The sequence below is a fragment of the Micromesistius poutassou genome, assembly GCF_964030765.1.
Source record: "Micromesistius poutassou genome assembly, chromosome: 5".
Taxonomy (NCBI): domain Eukaryota; kingdom Metazoa; phylum Chordata; class Actinopteri; order Gadiformes; family Gadidae; genus Micromesistius; species Micromesistius poutassou.
This window is the reverse complement of record NC_140275.1, coordinates 8,408,320-8,428,156: the sequence shown is the minus strand read 5'-3', so window position 1 is coordinate 8,428,156 and position 19,837 is coordinate 8,408,320. Positions and strand designations below refer to the sequence as shown.

The window sequence follows — 19,837 nt, the reverse complement described above, 5'->3', positions numbered from 1 at the left end:
CCCTCCGTCCGCCGGGACACCGGCTGCCTTGTGTGTCTGCCTCTTCACGTTTGCTGGTCCTTAGTTCATTACTAGTGGGAGGTGTGTGCTGTGCGTGAGGGTTGGTTACAGGTCGGTAACATTTACAGCCGCTAGGGGGCGCCAGAGCAGCAACATGGACGACTGAGAACGATACAGTGAGTTCCAGTCAACAGGCGGAAGATGGCAGCAGTGACGGAAGTCTAAAGGCATTACCGGACCGTTGGTTTGGGTCACACCTTAGACCTAAGGTGGGATAAATCAAAGCAGGAGCGCCCACCATTAATGTATTGTATGTACTTTAATCCCCTGTTTGCATTGTATGGCTTGTTAAAGGAATTACGTTGGCTCTACACACTTAACTTACTGAGTCCACAACGAACAGATGCATGTGCTAGACAGATATTCAATATCACTGGACCAATGAAAGGCATTATTATACAGTTAATAATAGCAGCGAGCATTGCATTGTCTGTTAGCAGACCTGAAAGTAGTGGAATGTAGCCCAGAGAGTCTCTGGTGCTCCACAGGAGGTCCAGAGAGGGGGGGGCCCAGGGTGGCAGTAGTGTTAGTGTGAGGAACGGACCTGGGTTCAACGCCCATGAGGCCTGTGAGGGTCACATGGTCCTGACATAGTAAAAACCCGTTGAAGTACATGAGCGCCTGAAGCTCTTCATGTGAACGTCCTAAATAAGTCCAGATTCTATCTGCAGCAGTCACTGAGCGTGATGAGTTCTAAAATGGTTGTAAATAATATTCATTCAGTCATACACTTAAACAAGACAACGGCAAAACTCCTGAAATGGTGTTCTGTGTGTGTGCTTAGCACATTGCTACGAGCTACTGAACACGCCCACCTGGTGGGGACCCCTAGCTACTGACACGCCCACCTGGTGGGGACCCCTAGCTACCTACCTATCCCCGAGGATAGGGTCACGGCGGAGACCTGAGGACCTCTGTGTCTCTATGGAGACACAGAGGTCAGATGGCTTAAGGTGGAGTTCAGGTGGAGTTCAGGAGGGGGCGTAGCAGCTGGGTTCAGCTCCGTCCTTCGCCTCGTGGCGCTCTCCTCCTCAGAGGTCCTTGAAGGCACAGAGCTGGACCCCCTCCTGGGCGTAGAGCTCCAGCAGGGCGGGGTCTGAGAGGGTCTCCATCTCCCGCCGACGGTCCGGCGAGTAGGAGAACTCATCGGGCCCGGCGCCGCAGCCCCCCTCGGCCGGCCGGCTGGGGTAGCCCGGGTGGGCCATCAGCTCGGCCGTCAGGACGCGGGCCGGGGGGCCCGGGGAGCAGGCGGGGGGCTCCATGGCGAGGCGCAGAGCTCTCCTCACGTTGGACACGGACATGTTCTGGCCCATGGTGGTCAGGCCCAGGTAGACGTCAGGCCACCTGCAGGAGGACAGCAAGACACCCACGTGAAAACCTACATCACACACACACACATCAGCCTCTAGGGGCTTCACTAGAGACCACCGTGTAGTTCCTCTAACGGCCTCTAGGGGCTCACTAGAGACCACCGTTTAGTTCCTCTGACGGCCTCTAGGGGTTCACTAGAGACCGTCGTGTAGTTCCTCTGACGGCCTCTAGGGGCTTCACTAGAGACCACTGTGTAGTTCCTCTGACGGCCTCTAGGGGCTTCACTAGAGACCACCGTGTAGTTCCTCTGACGGCCTCTAGGGGCTTCACTAGAGACCACCGCGTAGTTCCTCTGACGGCCTCTAGGGGCTTCACTAGAGACCGTCGTGTAGTTCCTCTGACGGCCTCTAGGGGAGGCTCACCTGATGCCGTGGCGTGAGAAGACGGGGGCTGCGTCCAGCGCGTCCTGCTCCACCTGGGCGTAGAAGAGGTGTAGGTGGGGGGGCAGCCAGGGGCAGCTCCTCCACCCCCGCTCCACCGGAACGCGGGTGTAGAGCACCCCGAAGTCTGACAGCACCCGGGCAAACACCTCCCGCACACCTGCACACACACACGCACACGCACACACACACACACAAACACACGCACAGAGGGAAATGCACACACACACACACACACACGCACACACACATGCAGGGAAATGCACACGCACATTTATAAACACACAAACAAGATTTTACGGGACAAGCTAGTTCCAGTTGAACTGGATTTTAACCGGCTGGGTTAACCCTAACTAACCACATCTCAAAAGCAATTCCTTAGCCGGCAAATCCACAAGAGAATTAGGGCATTGAATGTTCCTGATCAGTATAACATGTGTTCTATCATAACTAACATCAGCCTAACATGGGTTCCATCATAACTAACATCAGCCTAACATGGGTTCTATCATAACTAACATCAGCCTAACATGGGTTCTATCATAACTAACATCAGCCTAACATGGGTTCTATCATAACTAACATCAGCCTAACATGGGTTCTATCATAACTAACATCAGCCTAACATGGGTTCTATCATAACTAACATCAGCCTAACATTCTCTACAGCTGCCATAAGCGTGTATGATTGATAATATTTTATTATATGTACAAATATTATAATGAGTCAACCACGACCACCAATCAGGACGCAGGGGTGTGAAGGGAGGAGCTGTGCTCTGATTGGCTCACCAGGCAGGACGTGGACATGCTGGTGTCCGTCCATGTGACCGGGGAGGTGACCCACCAGCTCCGCGAACAGCAGTACCTGAGAGCGCAGCTCAAGTTCCACCTACACACACACGCATGCACGCATGCACGCACGCACGCACGCACACACAAACACACACACACACAGATACACACATGCACACACACACACACACAGACACACACACACACACACACACACACACACACACACACACACAGACACACACACACACAGGAAGAATGAGTGAAATATGTTACATATTAACATGAAGATGTGTACTGTGTGGCAACCCGGCCTCGTCACAATCAACGTGACGCAGAGCACCTGAGGAGGCCCGCTCTAAAGGCTCCCACAGCCAATCAGGGCTCTCTCTTGGCCGGGGTGGAAGGAGAGTCCGGCCGTCGTGGCCACGCCACCAGATCATCTTTTAGTTCTTTTTAGAAACACTTTATTGTTTGATTAAACGGGCCGTGGTGGCTTAACACCCAAGTGATTCGCGTGCTGTTTTGAACCAAGGCGGGTTCACTCCCCGAGGCGGGTTGCCACGACTGGAGTACGCGGTCGTTATGGAGACAGAAGGGGGTGACATGTGACATGTTGACATTATTCAGACAGAACCGTCTCTACACACCACAGTACGGGGTTATAATAGATTTAGATCTGGTATTATATGTTGTTATGATATATATGTAATTATATGAATACAGGGTTATGATATATTTAAGCAATAGATCACGACAGGCTGTGGTATACGCTCATTATACCACAGTTAAGGGGCGTTGTCCGTCCCGAAGCGCAGCGGAGGGACGGCGACCCCCTTCACTGTGGTATAATGAACGTATACCACTGACTGAAGTGATCTATTGCTTTTATAAAACGGTTACGTAAATATGGCGAAATTAAAGTCATAGACACCGTCAATTTTGAAAAAGCTAGAAAGTCGGAAAAGCATTTTTTTTAACGAATACAAAAAAGTAGTCCCTCCCGGCTGCCGGCAAAGTGTACGGCGGTTGCTATGCAACACACTGTAGCGTCCTTCAGAGAGAAGGCTAGAGACGGTAGCTCGGTTCGCCGGCAATTTAGCCTTCTATCGAGTTCACTCGAACTCAATAGTAGGCTAAATTGCCGACCGTGTGCCTATTGCTTTACAACATTTCCACCCTCGCCAGCAATCAACATGTTTTTAGGCTTCAGTGAACTATGCTATCGCTTTTATATATACATAAACAACAGTTAGAGTTAGGCGCAGAGTGATACTGAACTCCGTAAACTGAACGGGCGTCATAGCTGTGTGTATACGCTCAATATACAACAGTTGGGAACCAATCAGATCGCTTGATTTAAGCCACCCGTTTTATAAATGTACATATATATGTATATGATGTATATGATGTATATGTATGTATATATGTATGGATATGATGTATGTGATGTATAAGCACCTCCTCCATGAGCAGAAGCCCCGCCCTCAGGGCCTCCCTGAAGCCCGCCTTGCCCCTCAGGAGGCCCCGCCCATCCAGCAGGGAGGCGGAGCCCCGCAGCGCCGTGCACACGGGCACGCCCTCCGACAGGTTGGCATGGAGACCGATCGGGATGGCGTAGCTGCAGACGATCAGTGAAGAAAACCAAGGGTCACATTATCAATACATTATCAATACATTATCTAGGATCAGGCCTGCCTTTACCTGCCAGTAGGCCCTGAGGCTGAGAGGAGGTCTTACAATTAAAATGTGTAAATGCCATGTGTCTAGAGCAGTGGTTCCCAAACTTTTCTGGCTCACGGCACCCCTAAACATATTTCTCTCCATCCACGGCACCCCTATTTTTTTTTTTTTTTACTCTCAACCTCCTTTGTGCCATATTTGTACTTCATGCCATTTAATTTAACCTTTGTGATATGATGGACAGACCATAACTGCTTTTATTATAGGCACTAAGGTGAGGTTTATCTCATTTTCGTTTGTATCATAGTTTATCAACATTATTTTACAATGTTGCGTTGTGATAATGTGTGATAAAGTGTATTGTAAATGTTAACAACAAGCCTTTGACCCTGGCTCTAACTTTAAATTTGGTTTGTCATTAAAGTCAGATCGTGTTTTATTGTGTACTAAAGGTGAGATTATTGTGTTGTGTACTAAAAGTCAGGTTGTTGTGTTGTGTTGTGTACTGAAGTGAGCGGTGGGGTACTATGAATTGATTGAATAAACTGTTTAATCCGAACGCACCCCTGGCTCCACACACAAACTGCTAGTGAGGAGACGGGTTAACAACGAGATAAGCGATTATGATTGGCTAAGGCAGAGTCATGTTTCATGGTAGCCAATCGGAGCCAGTGTTTTTACACACAAGCCAGGATACGCGTGCCACACGCACCACACACACACACACACACACACACCAAACAGATTCGATGAAGCAGCAGCGACGGCAAGTCCGGAGCAATCCGGTGAAAAGTTGGCATTTTCAAAGTGGAGATATAAGCACTACTTCAAATTCATTGACATATAGCAACTTTCTTTTTTTTTTTTTTTTTTACAGTAGGCCTAACGCAAATAGTTCTTTCCCTGATAACTAGTTACTTTTATTATAAAGTAATTCAGTTACTAACTCAGTTATGGACTTTTTGGAACAAGTAGTGAGTAACTATAACTAATTACTTTTTTAGTAGTAGCGTTCCCAACACTGTTTGACAGTATATTGTGTGATCATGTCGCCGTGTTATGGGGTGACGTCACATATAGGCGACATGTAGTCTTTCTCGTTATGTCTTTTTCCACAACTGCTAGACGAAGAATCATACAATATACAGTTTTAACTTCAAAGCAAATTAATATTATTGAAATTTATTTTGAAATTTATATTATGATTTTTTTTATTTTTTTTTTCATACTGCGGCTCATGATAGGCCCCTGATCGTCGTAGGCCCTGGGGCTTCAGCCCAGGTAAGCCCGTGCATAAAGGCAGCCGTGTCTAGGATGTATTGATTTTGAAACATTGAGACATTCATAAGGTTGTATCTACGTTTATAATCTAGATCTACATTTCTATATTATACTTATTGTTCGTACTTATTGTACCATCTATGGTCCTCTTATCCGTTATATTATGCTGCTCCTGCCTCACTAGGTCACCTGACTTTTGCTTCTGTATTACGTTACTGGACCCTATTGTTTATACTGGAGTTACTGGAGTTATATTGCACTATATGACAATTCATTTTCAAACTGCACCTTAACTACTCCTTTGCACTTCTGTTTCTCCCAACTACATTTCGTTGTCTCTGTCCTTCTGCTCTGCGCAATGTCAATAAAGTTGAATCTGAATCTGATAAGGTCTTATCTACATTCATAATCAGTTGATCTACATTTATAAGGTCTTATCTACGTTTTTAAAGCATTATCTACATTTATAATGTGTTGATCTACATTTATAAAGTCTTATCTACGTGTATAAAGTCTTATCTACATTCATAATATGTAGATCTACATTTATAAAGTCTTATCTACATTTATAATGTGTAGATCTACATTTATAAAGTCTTATCTACGTTCATAATGTGTAGATCTACATTTGTAGCCTAACGTCTTATCCTGTTCACAAGTTCAGTGAATATAAACATCTTTCTGTATACTTTTGGGGCCATTCTCATTCAATTAATCATATAATATATTTTAATCATTTTTTGTAAATTCTTATTCCGACTGATCTTCTTCTTCCTGTCTGTACGTCCCGCTCCATCCGGGACGAACGCCTCGGTGATCTTGTTATGAGTCTACAGTCTGTCGACTCGGTACCCGGGTACCCGGCAGCAGGTCACCACGGTGTCACCCCCCACCGGGCTGACCCCGGGATCATAACCATAACCTTACCCTAACAGCAGCTGTGCGTTATGTAATGTAAAGTGTGCGACGGAGGCCCCGGTACCGTTTGGCCAGCTCGGCCGCGTCCTTCGCCCCGGCGCCGTTGACCAGCAGCGACACGGCGGACAGCCCCCCCGCGCGGAACGCCTCCACGATGCCGCGGTTCCTCCGCGCGCAGTAGCCGAAGTCGTCCCCGGTCACCACGAGCTTCACTCGGGCTTCAGGCATTCTCCTCCGCCGAGCGCAGGACTCTCTCTCTTTCTCTCACACACACACACACACACACACACACACACACACACACACACACACACACACACACACACACACACACACACACACACACACACACACACACACACACACACACACACACACACACACACACACACACACACACACACACACACACACACACACACACACACACACACACACACACACACACACACACACACACACACACACACACACACACACACACACACACACTACCGGATCCCGTGAGTAAGTAAACCGGGACACATCAACCCGCGGGGCGCGCGGTGAGCCGCAGCGACCGGACAGCTGCTGCTGCTGCTCCCCCCCCCGCGCTGGTGGCGGCGCCCCGGGGGCATGGCTCCCGCCCTCCCTCCCTCCCTCGATTTGAATACCGTGCGGAGAGTCGAGAGGACGGCGAGGTGCTCGGGTTTGACTCCTCGAGTTTGTCTCGAGTCTCTGGTGGTGACCGGGGTGACGTGTGGCGGGTCTACACCACGTGATCTGTAGAAGAGACGTCATCAGACTACTGCGGGAGATCCACGTCAGCCAACGTGTGTGACGTCATGGTATAATGTGGTCTAATTTAGCTGGTAAGTCCCGCCCCTTCCGCTGAACCCCAGTGGACCGCTAGGTTGAAAAATCGTTAATGCGAAGTGAACGTGAGAATTGTTTTTCTTCGGCTCGCAGTTGTGGAAAAGACGTAACGAGCAAGACTACATGTGACGTCACCCCATAACACGGCGACATGTAGTCTTTCTCGTTACGTCCTTTCCACAACTGCGAGCCGAAGAATCATACAATATACTGTCAAACTCTTGACATGAAAAATTATATTAAAAATTTCACAGACAACATATGTTGACATTCAGGGCACAATTCAAACGGGACCAGAAAATAATTATTGTCTCACGTTCACTCTCATTAACGATGTTTTTCAACCTAGAGGTCCACTGGGGTTTGGCGGAAGGGGCGGGACTTACCAGCTGGTACACGTCCCACGTAAACATAAAGGAGTCTCTGGCCACGCCCACCTTCATGGTGATGCTCTATTAATTACTTGGTTTAGTTTCCACTAATCATAAAGTGACTGACTGTCTGCTGTCCGCCAATAACACCGGGTTCGACCCCGCGGTGCTACGTGTAGATAGTTTTATTGTACTGATTCACTGTTCAAGTAAAAAAAAATGCAATCCTTTGACAATTTCATGAATCGTTAATCTTCTGTAAAAAATAAATAAATAAATAATAATAATAATAATAAATATATCAATCCTGCAAGTCCCCATGTTACTTTTCATTAATTTAGTATGTTGTAGTATGTTTTATTATGGTTAATATATCTAAAACATATTTAGCCCACATATGATGACGGAAGTCAGAGACTGATCCGACTGATCATGAACGCATCTCCGTCAGCCAATCGCACAGCTGCGTGTGGAGCTCCGTCACTTCCGCTCGCCAGGACTTGTCACGCTGCGATTGGTCCAGATCAGCGTAGCGTCTCAAAGCGTCTCAAAACACCGCATCCTCGGACCGGACGGAGGACTATGAGAACATCGAGACCAGCATGCAGCCTCTGAACGCTCACGCCTCTCTGCGCCCCGGGCTCCGGGTCCTGCTCCTCGCCCCCTGGCTCCTGGTCCTGGTCCTGTCGCCCTGTGACGGCCGGGAGGCGGACCAGGACCTGGTCACCTGCGGGTCCCTGGTGAAGCTCCTCAACACGCGACACAACGTGCGCCTCCACTCACATGACGTCAAGTACGGCTCCGGTAGGTCCCCCTCCGGTAGACCCCCTCCGGTAGTCCCCCCCCCCCCCCCCCACCCTCCAGCGGGTTGTGACCTGTTGTTGTCGTGGCGTGGTGACGTCAGCGTGTTGTTGTGCAGCGCGCTGCGTGAGGTACGGAGTCTGTCTGGTCTACAGACCGGGTCGGTACTAGACCCTCTGTAGACCACTAGACCCTCTGTAGACCCTCTGTAGACCACTAGACCCTCTGTAGACCCTCTGTAGACCACTAGACCCTCTGTAGACCACTAGACCCTCTGTAGGTGGAGGAACCTGACAGACGTCATATGACCAGTCTTGAGTCTCTTGATCAGCGTGAGGCTGAGGGCTGTCAGACCGCTTCCTCCATGGCTCCAGTCCCAGTCCACCAGACCCCAGACAGACCCCCACCAGACCGCTGGCCTGATGTACTGTACCCCAACAGTGTTGTGTGTGTTTTAGACCCCCAACAGGCCATTGTGCTGTTGTTGTTGTGTTGTAGACCCCTAACAGTGTTGTGTTGTAGACCCCTAACAGTGTTGTGTTGTATGTGTTGTTGTAGACCCCTAACAGTGTTGTGTTGTAGACCCCTAACAGTGTTGTGTTGTAGACCCCTATCAGTGTTGTGTTGTGTTGTAGACCTAACAGTGTTGTGTTGTGTTGTAGACCCCTATCAGTGTTGTGTTGTAGACCTAACAGTGTTGTGTTGTGTTGTAGACCTAACAGTGTTGTGTTGTGTTGTAGACCCCTAACAGTGTTGTGTTGTTGTAGACCTAACAGTGTTGTGTTGTGTTGTGTGTTGTGCTTCCAGGCAGCGGGCAGCAGTCGGTGACGGGTGTGGAGAGCGCTGACGACGCCAACAGCTACTGGAGGGTCCGGGGGCAGACGGGGGGGCCCTGCCAGCGGGGGGCGGCCGTCCGCTGCGGCCAGGCCATCCGCATCACGCACATGACCACCGGACGCAACCTCCACACTCACCACTTCACCTCCCCGCTGTCCAACAACCAGGTCACTCACTCACTCACTCACTCACTCACTCACACCACCGAGGAATCATTTAGCTTCTGGCTGCTCAAGTTAAAGAATAAGGAAGTGTGTGTGTGTGTGTGTGTGTGTGTGTGTGTGTGTGTGTGTGTGTGTGTGTGTGTGTGTGTGTGTGTGTGTGTGTGTGTGTGTGTGTGTGTGTGTGTGTGTGTGTGTGTGTGTGTGTGTGTGTGTGTACTGATGCTGTGTGTGTGTGTGTGTGTGTACTGACATGCACTATACCGCACTACCTCACCTGTTCAAATACCTCACTTATTTAAACACTTGCCTTAATTCTTGATTGTTAGGGTTAAAAAAAATGATTGCTTGTTTGCACCGTGGGACCGAGAGAGGATTGCAATTTCATCTGTATTGTATGTCGTGCATATAGCACACTCGACAATAAAGTGACTTGACTTGACTGTGTGTGTGTGTGTGTGTGTGTGTGTGTGTGTGTGTGTGTGTGTGTGTGTGTGTGTGTGTGTGTGTGTTGTGGCAACCCGCCTCGGGGAGTGAACCCGCCTTGGTTTAAAACAGCACGCAAATCACTTGGGTGTTGAGCCACAACGGCCCGTTTAGTCAAACAATAAAGTGTTTCTAAAAAGAACTAAAAGATGATCTGGTGGCGCGGCCACGACAGCCGGACTCTCCTTCCACCCCGGCCAAGAGAGAGCCCTGATTGGCTAAGGGAGCCTTTAGAGCGGGTTTCCTCCCGGCTCCTCAGGTGCTCTGCAGCACGGTGACTGGGACGGGTCACACAGTGTACTGACGCTGTGTGTGTGTGTGTGTGTGTGTGTGTGTGTACTGACGCTGTGTGTGTGTGTACTGACGCCGTGTGTGTGTGTGTGTGTGTGTGTGTGTGTGTGTGTGTGTGTGTGTGTGTGTGTGTGTGTGTGTGTGTGTGTGTGTGTGTGTGTGTGTGTGTGTGTACTGACGCTGTGTGTGTCTGTGTACTGACGCTGTGTGTGTGTGTGTACCTCCTGTCAGGAGGTGAGTGCGTTCGGCGAGGGCGGCGAGGGCGACGACCTGGACGTGTGGGCGGTGCAGTGTGACGGGGAGCACTGGTCCCGGGACGACGCTGTGCGCTTCATGCACGTGGGCACGAAGGTGTACCTGAGCGTGACGGGCGAGCAGTACGGCCACCCCATCCGCGGCCAGCGGGAGGTCCACGCCATGCCCTCGGCCAATCAGCACAACTGGTGGCGCGCCATGGAGGGCGTGTTCATCCAGCCCAGCGCGCCCCCCCTCCGCCACGACGAGCTCTGATGACCTCAGAGCACGCGCGCGCGTGTGTGTGTGTGTGTGTGTGTGTGTGTGTGTGTGTGTGTGTGTGTGTGTGTGTGTGTGTGTGTGTGTGTGTGTGTGTGTGTGTGTGTGTGTGTGTGTGTGTGTGTGTGTTTTGTCGCTGCGTAGTCATGGAAACGTTTTGACTGCTCATTAAATATGATGTCCGATGTGAGGACTGTGTTTGAGTGGTTTCTGTAGAGATGAGTTTGGGTTGGACGGGTTAGTGTTGGTTGGACGGGTTAGTGTTGGTTGGGTTGGACGGGTTAGTGTTGGTTGGGTTGGACGGGTTAGTGTTGGTTGGGTTGGGGTTAGTTGATGTAAAGGTTAGTTCTGAGACTTAAGATCCACATTTACTTTTTTGTTTAACTAAGTTCAAACAAAAGGGAATTTAAACCTGGATTATTTATATATGAATATGGATGATATACTAATAATATTTTTTTTTCAACAAATATTCTCCTTGATTGTTTTAGTTTCCTCTTGTCTCGTGGTACTCTCGGTGCTCATGTCCGGAGAAATGCAGAGTTGTCATTTCATGAATGAGTTTTCTGACCCTCAATAAAAGGTGTGGGGACGTTACGGCTTTAATGAGTTGTGGTTTAATGAATAGTGTCTGTTTGTCTGTCAGCTAATCGTCCTGTATCGCCATTTATTTATGTACCACAGAGTATGTAAGCGATAGAAAAATCCAATCAAGATATCCACGTTTTTTCAAAGATTAAATTATTGCCAGATTATGTGATCGTATGACGACAAAATAGGCCAAAAAGTATTTATTTAGGAAGTAATAAACTAGTAATTATAGCTGCTGCGCAGCAATGGGTCGGGTCCGGGCTAATTTTGGCAAATTCTGAGCAACAAACAGGAGAATAGGAAGACAGGACAGTTGACCTTATAATGTTCATTTGCACCAGTTGAGGATTGAACCCACAACCTCTGGAACCAAAGACCATTGTCTATCGCACTGAGCTAATTGGCAAGTGGCATTTCAACAGTGGCTTCACAAATTGAGTAAGCCATTCACTGTCGTGCAGGCAGATTTGAAACCACAGTAAAAAGAAAAATCAGTTTTTGAGGTAAAATTATGATATGTATTTGTCAAACATCTACTATGAGTCTAAGATGTTAGGAGCCTTCGCACATGGTCCAGTCCAAGCTATTTGGATTTTTAAATTTAGAGGCTTGCTGTGATGCCACCATCAGTACAACTGTCATGTGTTTCATGTTGAGGACATCTGACATTTTGATCTGTCATCATCATCATCATCATCACCACCCTTGCTGGGTCTCGAACTCACAATTCAGAACATTTTGTTGTTTTGTTTCGGAGTGCCAGCCCATAATGATTTTTTGAAAAAGGGGTGCCATTCCGAACCTGAAAAAAAGTCTGCCTTTGAAGGGACCTGCAGTTGTTCCCATGAGAGCAGAATTCAAAATGTTCTCAAAAATTCAGTTTTTGAGATAAAATTCTGATATTTGCCAAACTTCATCAACCATGACTCCAGAATATTCTCAATATAATATAATATTCTGCCACAGGTTGTTCAAAACCCAGTTAGAATGAAGTTGATACCTCATCAAAATACCAGATGGCCTCATTTACTTGATGGAGACAGCACACCTCTGAATAAAAAAAAAGAGAATCCAGGACACAATTGTATTCCTAGGTTGTTTTCTTTTTCTGAGAAAATCATCATGAATGAAAACTCACCAAACTCTGCACACAAAAGACAATAGTCCTGATGGTGGCGCTAAAGCAAATGTCTAAATTTTAAAACTTTGAAAATTCATACGAAATCAACCATATGCGACAGCTTCACAACTTCCATTTAACTGTAGCCCCAACATTGGAGAAAGTTATGTACATTTTTTTTCCTTCACTCTGTTTTTTCAAAGACCAATTATGCTTTTCCAGCTTTTCAGACTCATAATGATTATTTCTATCCTGTCTTCCTATTCCCGTTTGTTGCTCAATTGCCAAATTTTGCCCGGAACCGACCCATCGCTGCGCAGCACCTATAATTGTATTTTTTATTTGGAGGCTTGCTGTGATGTCACTATGAGGACTTCTGGCATTTTTATGTGTCATTATCATCATCACCCTTGCTGGGTCTTGAACCCACATCCCCTCGCACCACAAACCAGCACTTAACTCAGTGAGCTAATTATCTGGAAGTGAGACATGGTGTGTGTCTTCTCAAATAGACTCAAGGAGTCAGTGTCCGGACAGCTGTTGTAAAGGCAAATTTAAAAAATGGTCAAAATTTCAGAAATTCAGTCATCTAAACAAAAATCTGATAATACATAAATTGCATCTTGACAGCATGGAAATGTTGGTGATTTGTTTTTAATGATAAGTGTTTTGCTTCATAAGAGAAAATATGATGTTTAAAAATTCCACTCTCACATTGGCTGCAGTTGTTCCCATGAGAGCAGAATTCAAAATGTTCTCAAAAATTCAGTTTTTGAGATAAAATTCTGATATTTGCCAAACTTCATCAACCATGACTCCAGAATATTCTCAATTTTTTTCAGGAAGATTGAAAATGTATTTATCAAGAATTTGATGGTATACGTTTACAGTACTGTTTACAGTCATACGTTTTCATGCACTGTAGGATCAATTTTTGCTTAATCAAAAATCCGAGAAACAAGTTTTGTTGAGGACGGTCTGGAGATGCTCTGTACCAAGTTTGGTGACAATTGAGCAAAAATTGTGGGAGGAGATACATTTTAAAAGTTTTACAGTTATTGAAAAAAACAGAGTGATGGACTTCATAATTTGTAATGAGTTTAAGTGGACAAAAGTTTCAGCAGTATTGAGGCTACATTGTGGTGAAGTTTCAACACTGTAGCATCTACCGTTGGTTTGGTAGGAATTTTTTAAGTTTTTAAATTTAAACGCTTATTGTGCCCCCCCTAGGAGGGGGGGCACATGTCCTTGGAGTTGAGTGAATCTGGCATGGGACTGGACCTTTGTGCAAAGTTTGGTGAGTTTTCACCCATGGGAAGTATGACTTCCTTGGAAGAAGAAAGAATTCCTAGGAATACAATAGGTTCCCGGCAGCTTAGCTGCCCGGACCCTAATAATATTTTTTACTGTGGAGGAAACCGCATCATCTGGTGTCATGATACTGCTGAAATCTGATTGGTTGATGGTTAAATATTTTAAATGGAATTGAATACAATATTCATGACTGTTTTAATTAGAGTATAATCGCATGGAAATAAGAATCGATATGTTTAAGCAACCTCAGAAGGAATTCTTCGTTTTGCTCCGCCATGTTTCTACAGGAGCCCAGAACGGACAAACGGCTCGAGAGAACGCGTTAAAAAAACAAAACGCTCTTGAGTTGTGAGTGTAAAGAAATGGGGGGGGGGGGGGGGGGGGCGTGTTCTCCCCAATGAATTCAGTTCGTTGCATTCTGCAACCGCACCGCCAGCTGCTACTGTGTCCCCCACCCTAGACCTTCATTCATAAACATGAATATCAAATGGGTGGTTTAAATACATGTGCTTGTGCTTCACTTATGACTGACGGTCGTTCATTGGAGAGTTTTACAAAGTATTCTGTACTTCATTTTAATATTCAGATTAGAAATGATCCTGTTCCCTCCACAGACAACAAGAGCCCCGGGGTCAAGGGTCACCTCGGAGAGGTCAAGGGGTCACCTCGGAGGGGTCAAGGGGTCATCTGGGAGGGGTCAAGGGGTCATCTGGGAGGGGTCAAGGGGTCATCTCGGAGGGGTCAAGGGGTCACCTCGGAGGGGCCTTTGAACAAATAACAATATAGAACATTGTGCCGTGGTCAAGGGACAGGCCGGTAGGCCTACTGATTACTTTAGCATTACTTGGGTATAGCCTACCTAACTAATAAAAGGTATAGCCTACCTAACTAATAAAAGGTATAGCCTACCTAACTAATAAAAGGTAGAGCCTACCTAACTAATAAAAGGTATAGCCTACCTAACTAATAAAAGGTATAGTCTACCTAACTAATAAAAGGTAGAGCCTACCTAACTAATAAAAGGTAGAGCCTACCTAACTAATAAAAGGTATAGCCTACCTAACTAATAAAAGGTAGAGCCTACCTAACTAATAAAAGGTAGAGCCTACCTAACTAACAAGACAGACATGCTAGTGTTTGGAAACACAAGCTGATCAAAACTGGGAAATCTGCAGATAATCTGAACATTATATACTACTGCTGTCGGTAAAATGGGATAGGATAATTAAGAAGTTATAGCCCACATTTAATACATACTGGAAATGTATTCTAATTATTGAACATTATTAAATCAATACTTGCCAACTGCCTTCACTTTGAGTCTTTTTTATTGGAATACATGCGTAAGTTCATGTTTGATCCACAAGGTGGCGATGTCACACAGGGGCAGCGTTACCACCAGTCTGTTACTTCAGTTCATCAATCACCGGTGTTCAGTTCATTGTTTATAAGTAGCCTTAAACTACGTTCATTTACTTGGTAATAGTAGAAACATAGTTATTTGTAATTGCATTAATACACGTTTTGTGTAATAGTTTGATATATAAACATAATGATATCAATTATTTTTTATTATTTTTATGTATATATAAAGGCTTAATAGTTTGACGTTCATAATCTTTCTAAAGTGTAATTATATTAATAAAAACTTGCTGTAGGTAGTTTGATATTAATGTTTATAAAGTGTACTATTTTAATAAAGGCTCGTAAGTTTGACGTTCATTTCTAAAGTGCAATTATATGAATGAAGGCTTGGTGTAATAGTTTAATGTTAATGACCAACAGCCTGGAGGGGGAGGAGCTAACAGCCTGGAGGAGGAGCTAACACCCTGGAGGAGGAGGAGCTAACAGCCTGGAGGAGGAGGAGCTACCAGCCTGGAGGAGGAGGAGCTTTGGAGGAGGAGGAGCTACCAGCCTGGAGGAGGAGGAGCTATGGAGGAGGAGGAGCTATGGAGGAGGAGGAGCTACCTGGCGCTCTGTCCCGCTGATCGAGGCTCTTTCATCATTGCACTGCTCGCTGCAGAGCCACAGGAGTGCAACAGGGAAAGAGTGACAAGCAGAGGAAGACTATCTCACTCCTCACCCCTGTACTCACCTCTCCTCTCACCCCTATACTCACCTCTCCTCTCACCCCTACCTCCCAAAGCTCCCCCCCGCCCTGTCTCCATGTGTCAGGTTCCTCCAGAGCCTGGGGAGGAGACAGGCTGCAACTCGTCTGCTCCTCCTCCTCCTCCTCTCTCTCCTCCTGCTCCTCCTCCCCCTCCTCTCTCTCCTCCTGCTCCTCCTCCCCCTCCTCTCTCCTGCTGCTCCTCCTCCTCCTCTCTCTCCTCCTGCTCCTCTCTCCTCCTCCTCCTCCTGCTCCTCCTGCTCCTCCTCCTCCTCTCTCTCCTCCTGCTCCTGCTCCTCCTCCTCCTCCTCCTGCTCCCCCTCCTCCTCTCTCCTCCTCCTGGACGATAGAGGCCCCTGGAGATGTGGGGGCCCGGCTGCTCCTACCAGCCCCCCCCTGAAAACACTAACACTAAGAAGGAGGCGCACACACCCACAAACAGACATGCAGACACACGCACACACACGCGCGCACACACACACGCACACGCGCACACACACACACACACACACACACACACACACACACACACACACACACACACACACACACACACACACACACACACACACACACACATTCCTTCCAAGAAGACCCCTCCCCCAGCGAGCCACAAATAGGAAGTGTCCCCCCCCCCCCCTCTTCTCGCCCAGCAAGACTTGAGAAGTTGAGAAGCAGGCTGACAAACGTCAACCACATGGTAGCCTACTGCCACTAGTTTAAACCCATGGTAGCCTACTGCCACTAGTTTAAACCCATGGTAGCTTACTGCCTCTTGTTTAAACCCATGGTAGCCTACTGCCACTAGTTTAGACACATGGTAGCCTACTGCCTCTAGTTTAAACCCATGGTAGCCTACTGCCTCTAGTTTAAACCCATGGTAGCCTACTGCCTCTAGTTTAGACACATGGTAGCCTACTGCCACTAGTTTAAACCCATGGTAGCCTACTGCCACTAGTTTAAACCCATGGTAGCCTACTGCCTCTAGTTTAAACACAGGGTAGCCTACTGCCTCTAGTTTAAACCCATGGTAGCCTACTGCCACTCGTTTAAACCCATGGTAGCCTACTGCCACTAGTTTAAACCCATGGTAGCCTACTGCCACTAGTTTAAACACATGGTAGCCTACTGCCTCTAGTTCAAACACAGGGTAGCCTACTGCCACTAGTTTAAACCCATGGTAGCCTACTGCCACTAGTTTAAACACAGGGTAGCCTACTGCCTCTAGTTTAAACCCATGGTAGCCTACTGCCTCTAGTTTAGACACATGGTAGCCTACTGCCACTAGTTTAAACCCATGGTAGCCTACTGCCTCTAGTTTAAACACAGGGTAGCCTACTGCCTCTAGTTTAAACCCATGGTAGCCTACTGCCACTAGTTTAAACCCATGGTAGCCTACTGCCACTAGTTTAAACCCATGGTAGCCTACTGCCACTAGTTTAAACCCATGGTAGCCTACTGCCACTAGTTCAAACACAGGGTAGCCTACTGCCACTAGTTTAAACCCATGGTAGCCTACTGCCACTAGTTTAAACCCATGGTAGCCTACTGCCACTAGTTCAAACACAGGGTAGTCTACTCCTTCCAACATTCTCTTGGCCCAGTAGGCCTACCTGCAGGTCCAGGGGAAGGAGGTCCTGCCGTCCCACCAGCAGCAGTATAGCAGTAGGCCTACTGGTAGGATGTGCGGAGGCCCTCTGCTATGACAATACTGTTGCACTGCTTGGGCGTTTGGAACAGTAGTGCAACGTCATCACGGCAGAGGACCCCAGCAGGGGGGGGGGGGGGTCCTCAAGATATGGCTTGGGGGTGGAGGCTAAGCCTGTATGGTGGACGAATGCAAAGCCTGTTTTGTGGATGATGAGCCTGTATGGTGGATGCTAAGCCTGTATGGTGAATGATAAGCCTGTATGGTGAATTCTAAGCCTGTATGGTGAATGATAAGCCTGTATGGTGAATGCTAAGCCTGTATGGTGAATGCTAAGCCTGTATGGTGGATGATAAGCCTGTATGGTGAATGCTAAGCCTGTATGGTGAATGCTAAGCCTGTATGGTGAATGCTAAGCCTGTATGGTGGATGATAAGCCTGTATGGTGAATGCTAAGCCTGTATGGTGAATGCTAAGCCTGTATGGTGGATGATAAGCCTGTATGGTGAATGCTAAGCCTGTATGGTGGATGATAAGCCCATTAGTAGACAGAGGAGTGAGGGGCCAATGCCCTTTTAATATTGCACTGCTCAGCGTTTCACAGTAGTACAACAGAAAGAGGGCAGTGGACCTCCACCAGGTAGGCCTACATCCACCTCCGCCAGGTAGGCCTACGTCCACCTCCGCCAGGTAGACCTACATCCACCAGGTAGGCCTACGTCCACCTCCGCCAGGTAGACCTACATCCACCTCTGCCAGGTAGGCCTACATCCACCTCCACCAGGTAGGCCTACATCCACCTCCACCAGGTAGGCCTACATCCACCTCCACTAGGTAGGCCTACAACCACCTCCACCAGGTAGGCCTACATCCACAATGAGGCTGTAGACCTACATCAACAGTATTTGGGGATATGTCGATTCTGACTCACTTGAATAATTTCTAAAAAATATATCAATAATAAATAATATTTCATAACTATGTGTTATAAGTAATTAATCAGCGACCGTAAATACTGAACCTGGAACATGAGATGTTCGCTAAATATTATTAACAAAATATGGTATTCTATCAATCATAATTGTGACAAAAATAATAACATTGATGTTTAGTAAATGGGATATTAATGCAATTCCTTAAATAAAACTAAGATAAAACTATGAAGTCAGACGGAACCGCAGCAGAGCGCGGTGCGCGAAGGCCCTCTGAACGGATGTAGGCGCGGTACGCGGTGCGCGGTGTGCGGTGCGCGGTGCGCGGCGCGCGGTGCGGCAGGCCCTCTGGACGGATGTAGGCGCGGTGCGCGGTGCGCGGCGCGCGGCGCGGTGCGGCGCGGTGCGGGAGGCCCTCTCGGCGGATGTAGGGCAAAGAGCACATTCCTGCTACAATGGCAGAAAGCTTCGAGTAATGCGGACTATTCTGGTCCCGGAGCCCGGCAACCCGAGACCCGGGGGGGGGAGGGGGGGGGAAGTGTTCATTTTTGGAAACCAATTCTGAACCACACATCGATAAGAAGAAGAAGAACATTGATTACAACAATGAAGTCTCATGTTGTCTTCATCGTCCCTCCAGATCAACTCCGCCGCCGTCTTCATCGCGACAGACCGACGGACGGTTTCGAACTCGCAGCCTCCGTCGCGTCATCAAGAGGACCGAGCGGCACCAACTTCTCAACCGGCAAACCTCTGCGCGCGCAAGGCCGCGCCACGCGCGCGCATGAAGTCACCGCTATGAAGCAGGTTTTTCAAACAGCTGTCAATCAACTCTCTCTTCGGCCAACCACGGCTCGTCATCACACGCACACGCGCGTGCGTGCGCGAGAAATTCGGTTATCCACACGCACACGCGAGAAACCGTGGCGACAACAGCTTTTAACCCGAGATAAAAACCGAGCCCTCGGGGTCCGATCCACCGACACCCGTACCCCCCCGGACCCCCTCCCGGTCCCGGAGCCCCCCCTTCCCGGGTTCCCTCCCGGTACCGCCTCCCGGGTCCCTTACCGGTACCTCCTCCCGGACCCCCCCCCCCACACACACACACACACTCCTCCCGGTACCTGGCCGACCGCCTCGAGACGAGCAGAAGGGAAACGTAGTAAAGTTGAAGACTTGGGGCGGGAGATACGGTCCCGTCGGTCCCTCCGGTCCCCGGTAGGAGTCCCTCCGGTACCCCGGTGGGAGTCCGGTACCACGAAGGGAGGCGCGCCGTGGTGTCCGTGCCGGCGCGTCCCGGATGCGCGGTCCTGTGAACCCAA

The 19,837-nt window shown here is 48.0% G+C and overlaps 3 protein-coding genes across 3 annotated transcripts in view; 2 read left to right on the top strand and 1 right to left on the bottom strand.

The window, feature by feature from the left end:
• Positions 1 to 126: 126 nt before the first annotated feature.
• On the bottom strand, positions 127 to 7,201 carry ydjc (YdjC chitooligosaccharide deacetylase homolog). Its single transcript, XM_084468710.1, has 5 exons — positions 6,553 to 7,201; positions 4,068 to 4,227; positions 2,604 to 2,703; positions 1,794 to 1,971; positions 127 to 1,404 (listed from the first exon to the last, which is right to left on the bottom strand). The coding sequence occupies exons 1-5, from the start codon at positions 6,714 to 6,716 to the stop codon at positions 1,092 to 1,094; spliced, it is 915 nt and encodes a 304-aa protein (XP_084324836.1). The 5' UTR covers positions 6,717 to 7,201; the 3' UTR covers positions 127 to 1,091.
• Positions 7,202 to 8,227: 1,026 nt separating this feature from the next.
• On the top strand, positions 8,228 to 10,993 carry sdf2l1 (stromal cell-derived factor 2-like 1). Its single transcript, XM_084467807.1, has 3 exons — positions 8,228 to 8,518; positions 9,323 to 9,519; positions 10,522 to 10,993. Exons 1-3 carry the CDS (start codon positions 8,317 to 8,319, stop codon positions 10,798 to 10,800), a joined length of 678 nt encoding a protein of 225 aa, XP_084323933.1. The 5' UTR covers positions 8,228 to 8,316; the 3' UTR covers positions 10,801 to 10,993.
• A 7,977-nt stretch (positions 10,994 to 18,970) lies between these two features.
• LOC311344015 (phosphatidylinositol 4-phosphate 5-kinase-like protein 1) overlaps positions 18,971 to 19,837 on the top strand; it is a gene marked incomplete at both ends in the record, with an annotated part of 8,141 nt that continues 7,274 nt past the window's right edge. The window contains 3 exons of the mRNA XM_084468955.1: positions 18,971 to 18,987; positions 19,156 to 19,260; positions 19,738 to 19,798. Of these exons, the coding sequence (XP_084325081.1) occupies positions 18,971 to 18,987; positions 19,156 to 19,260; positions 19,738 to 19,798 (183 nt within the window). The remainder of the gene's footprint in view (positions 18,988 to 19,155; positions 19,261 to 19,737; positions 19,799 to 19,837) is intronic.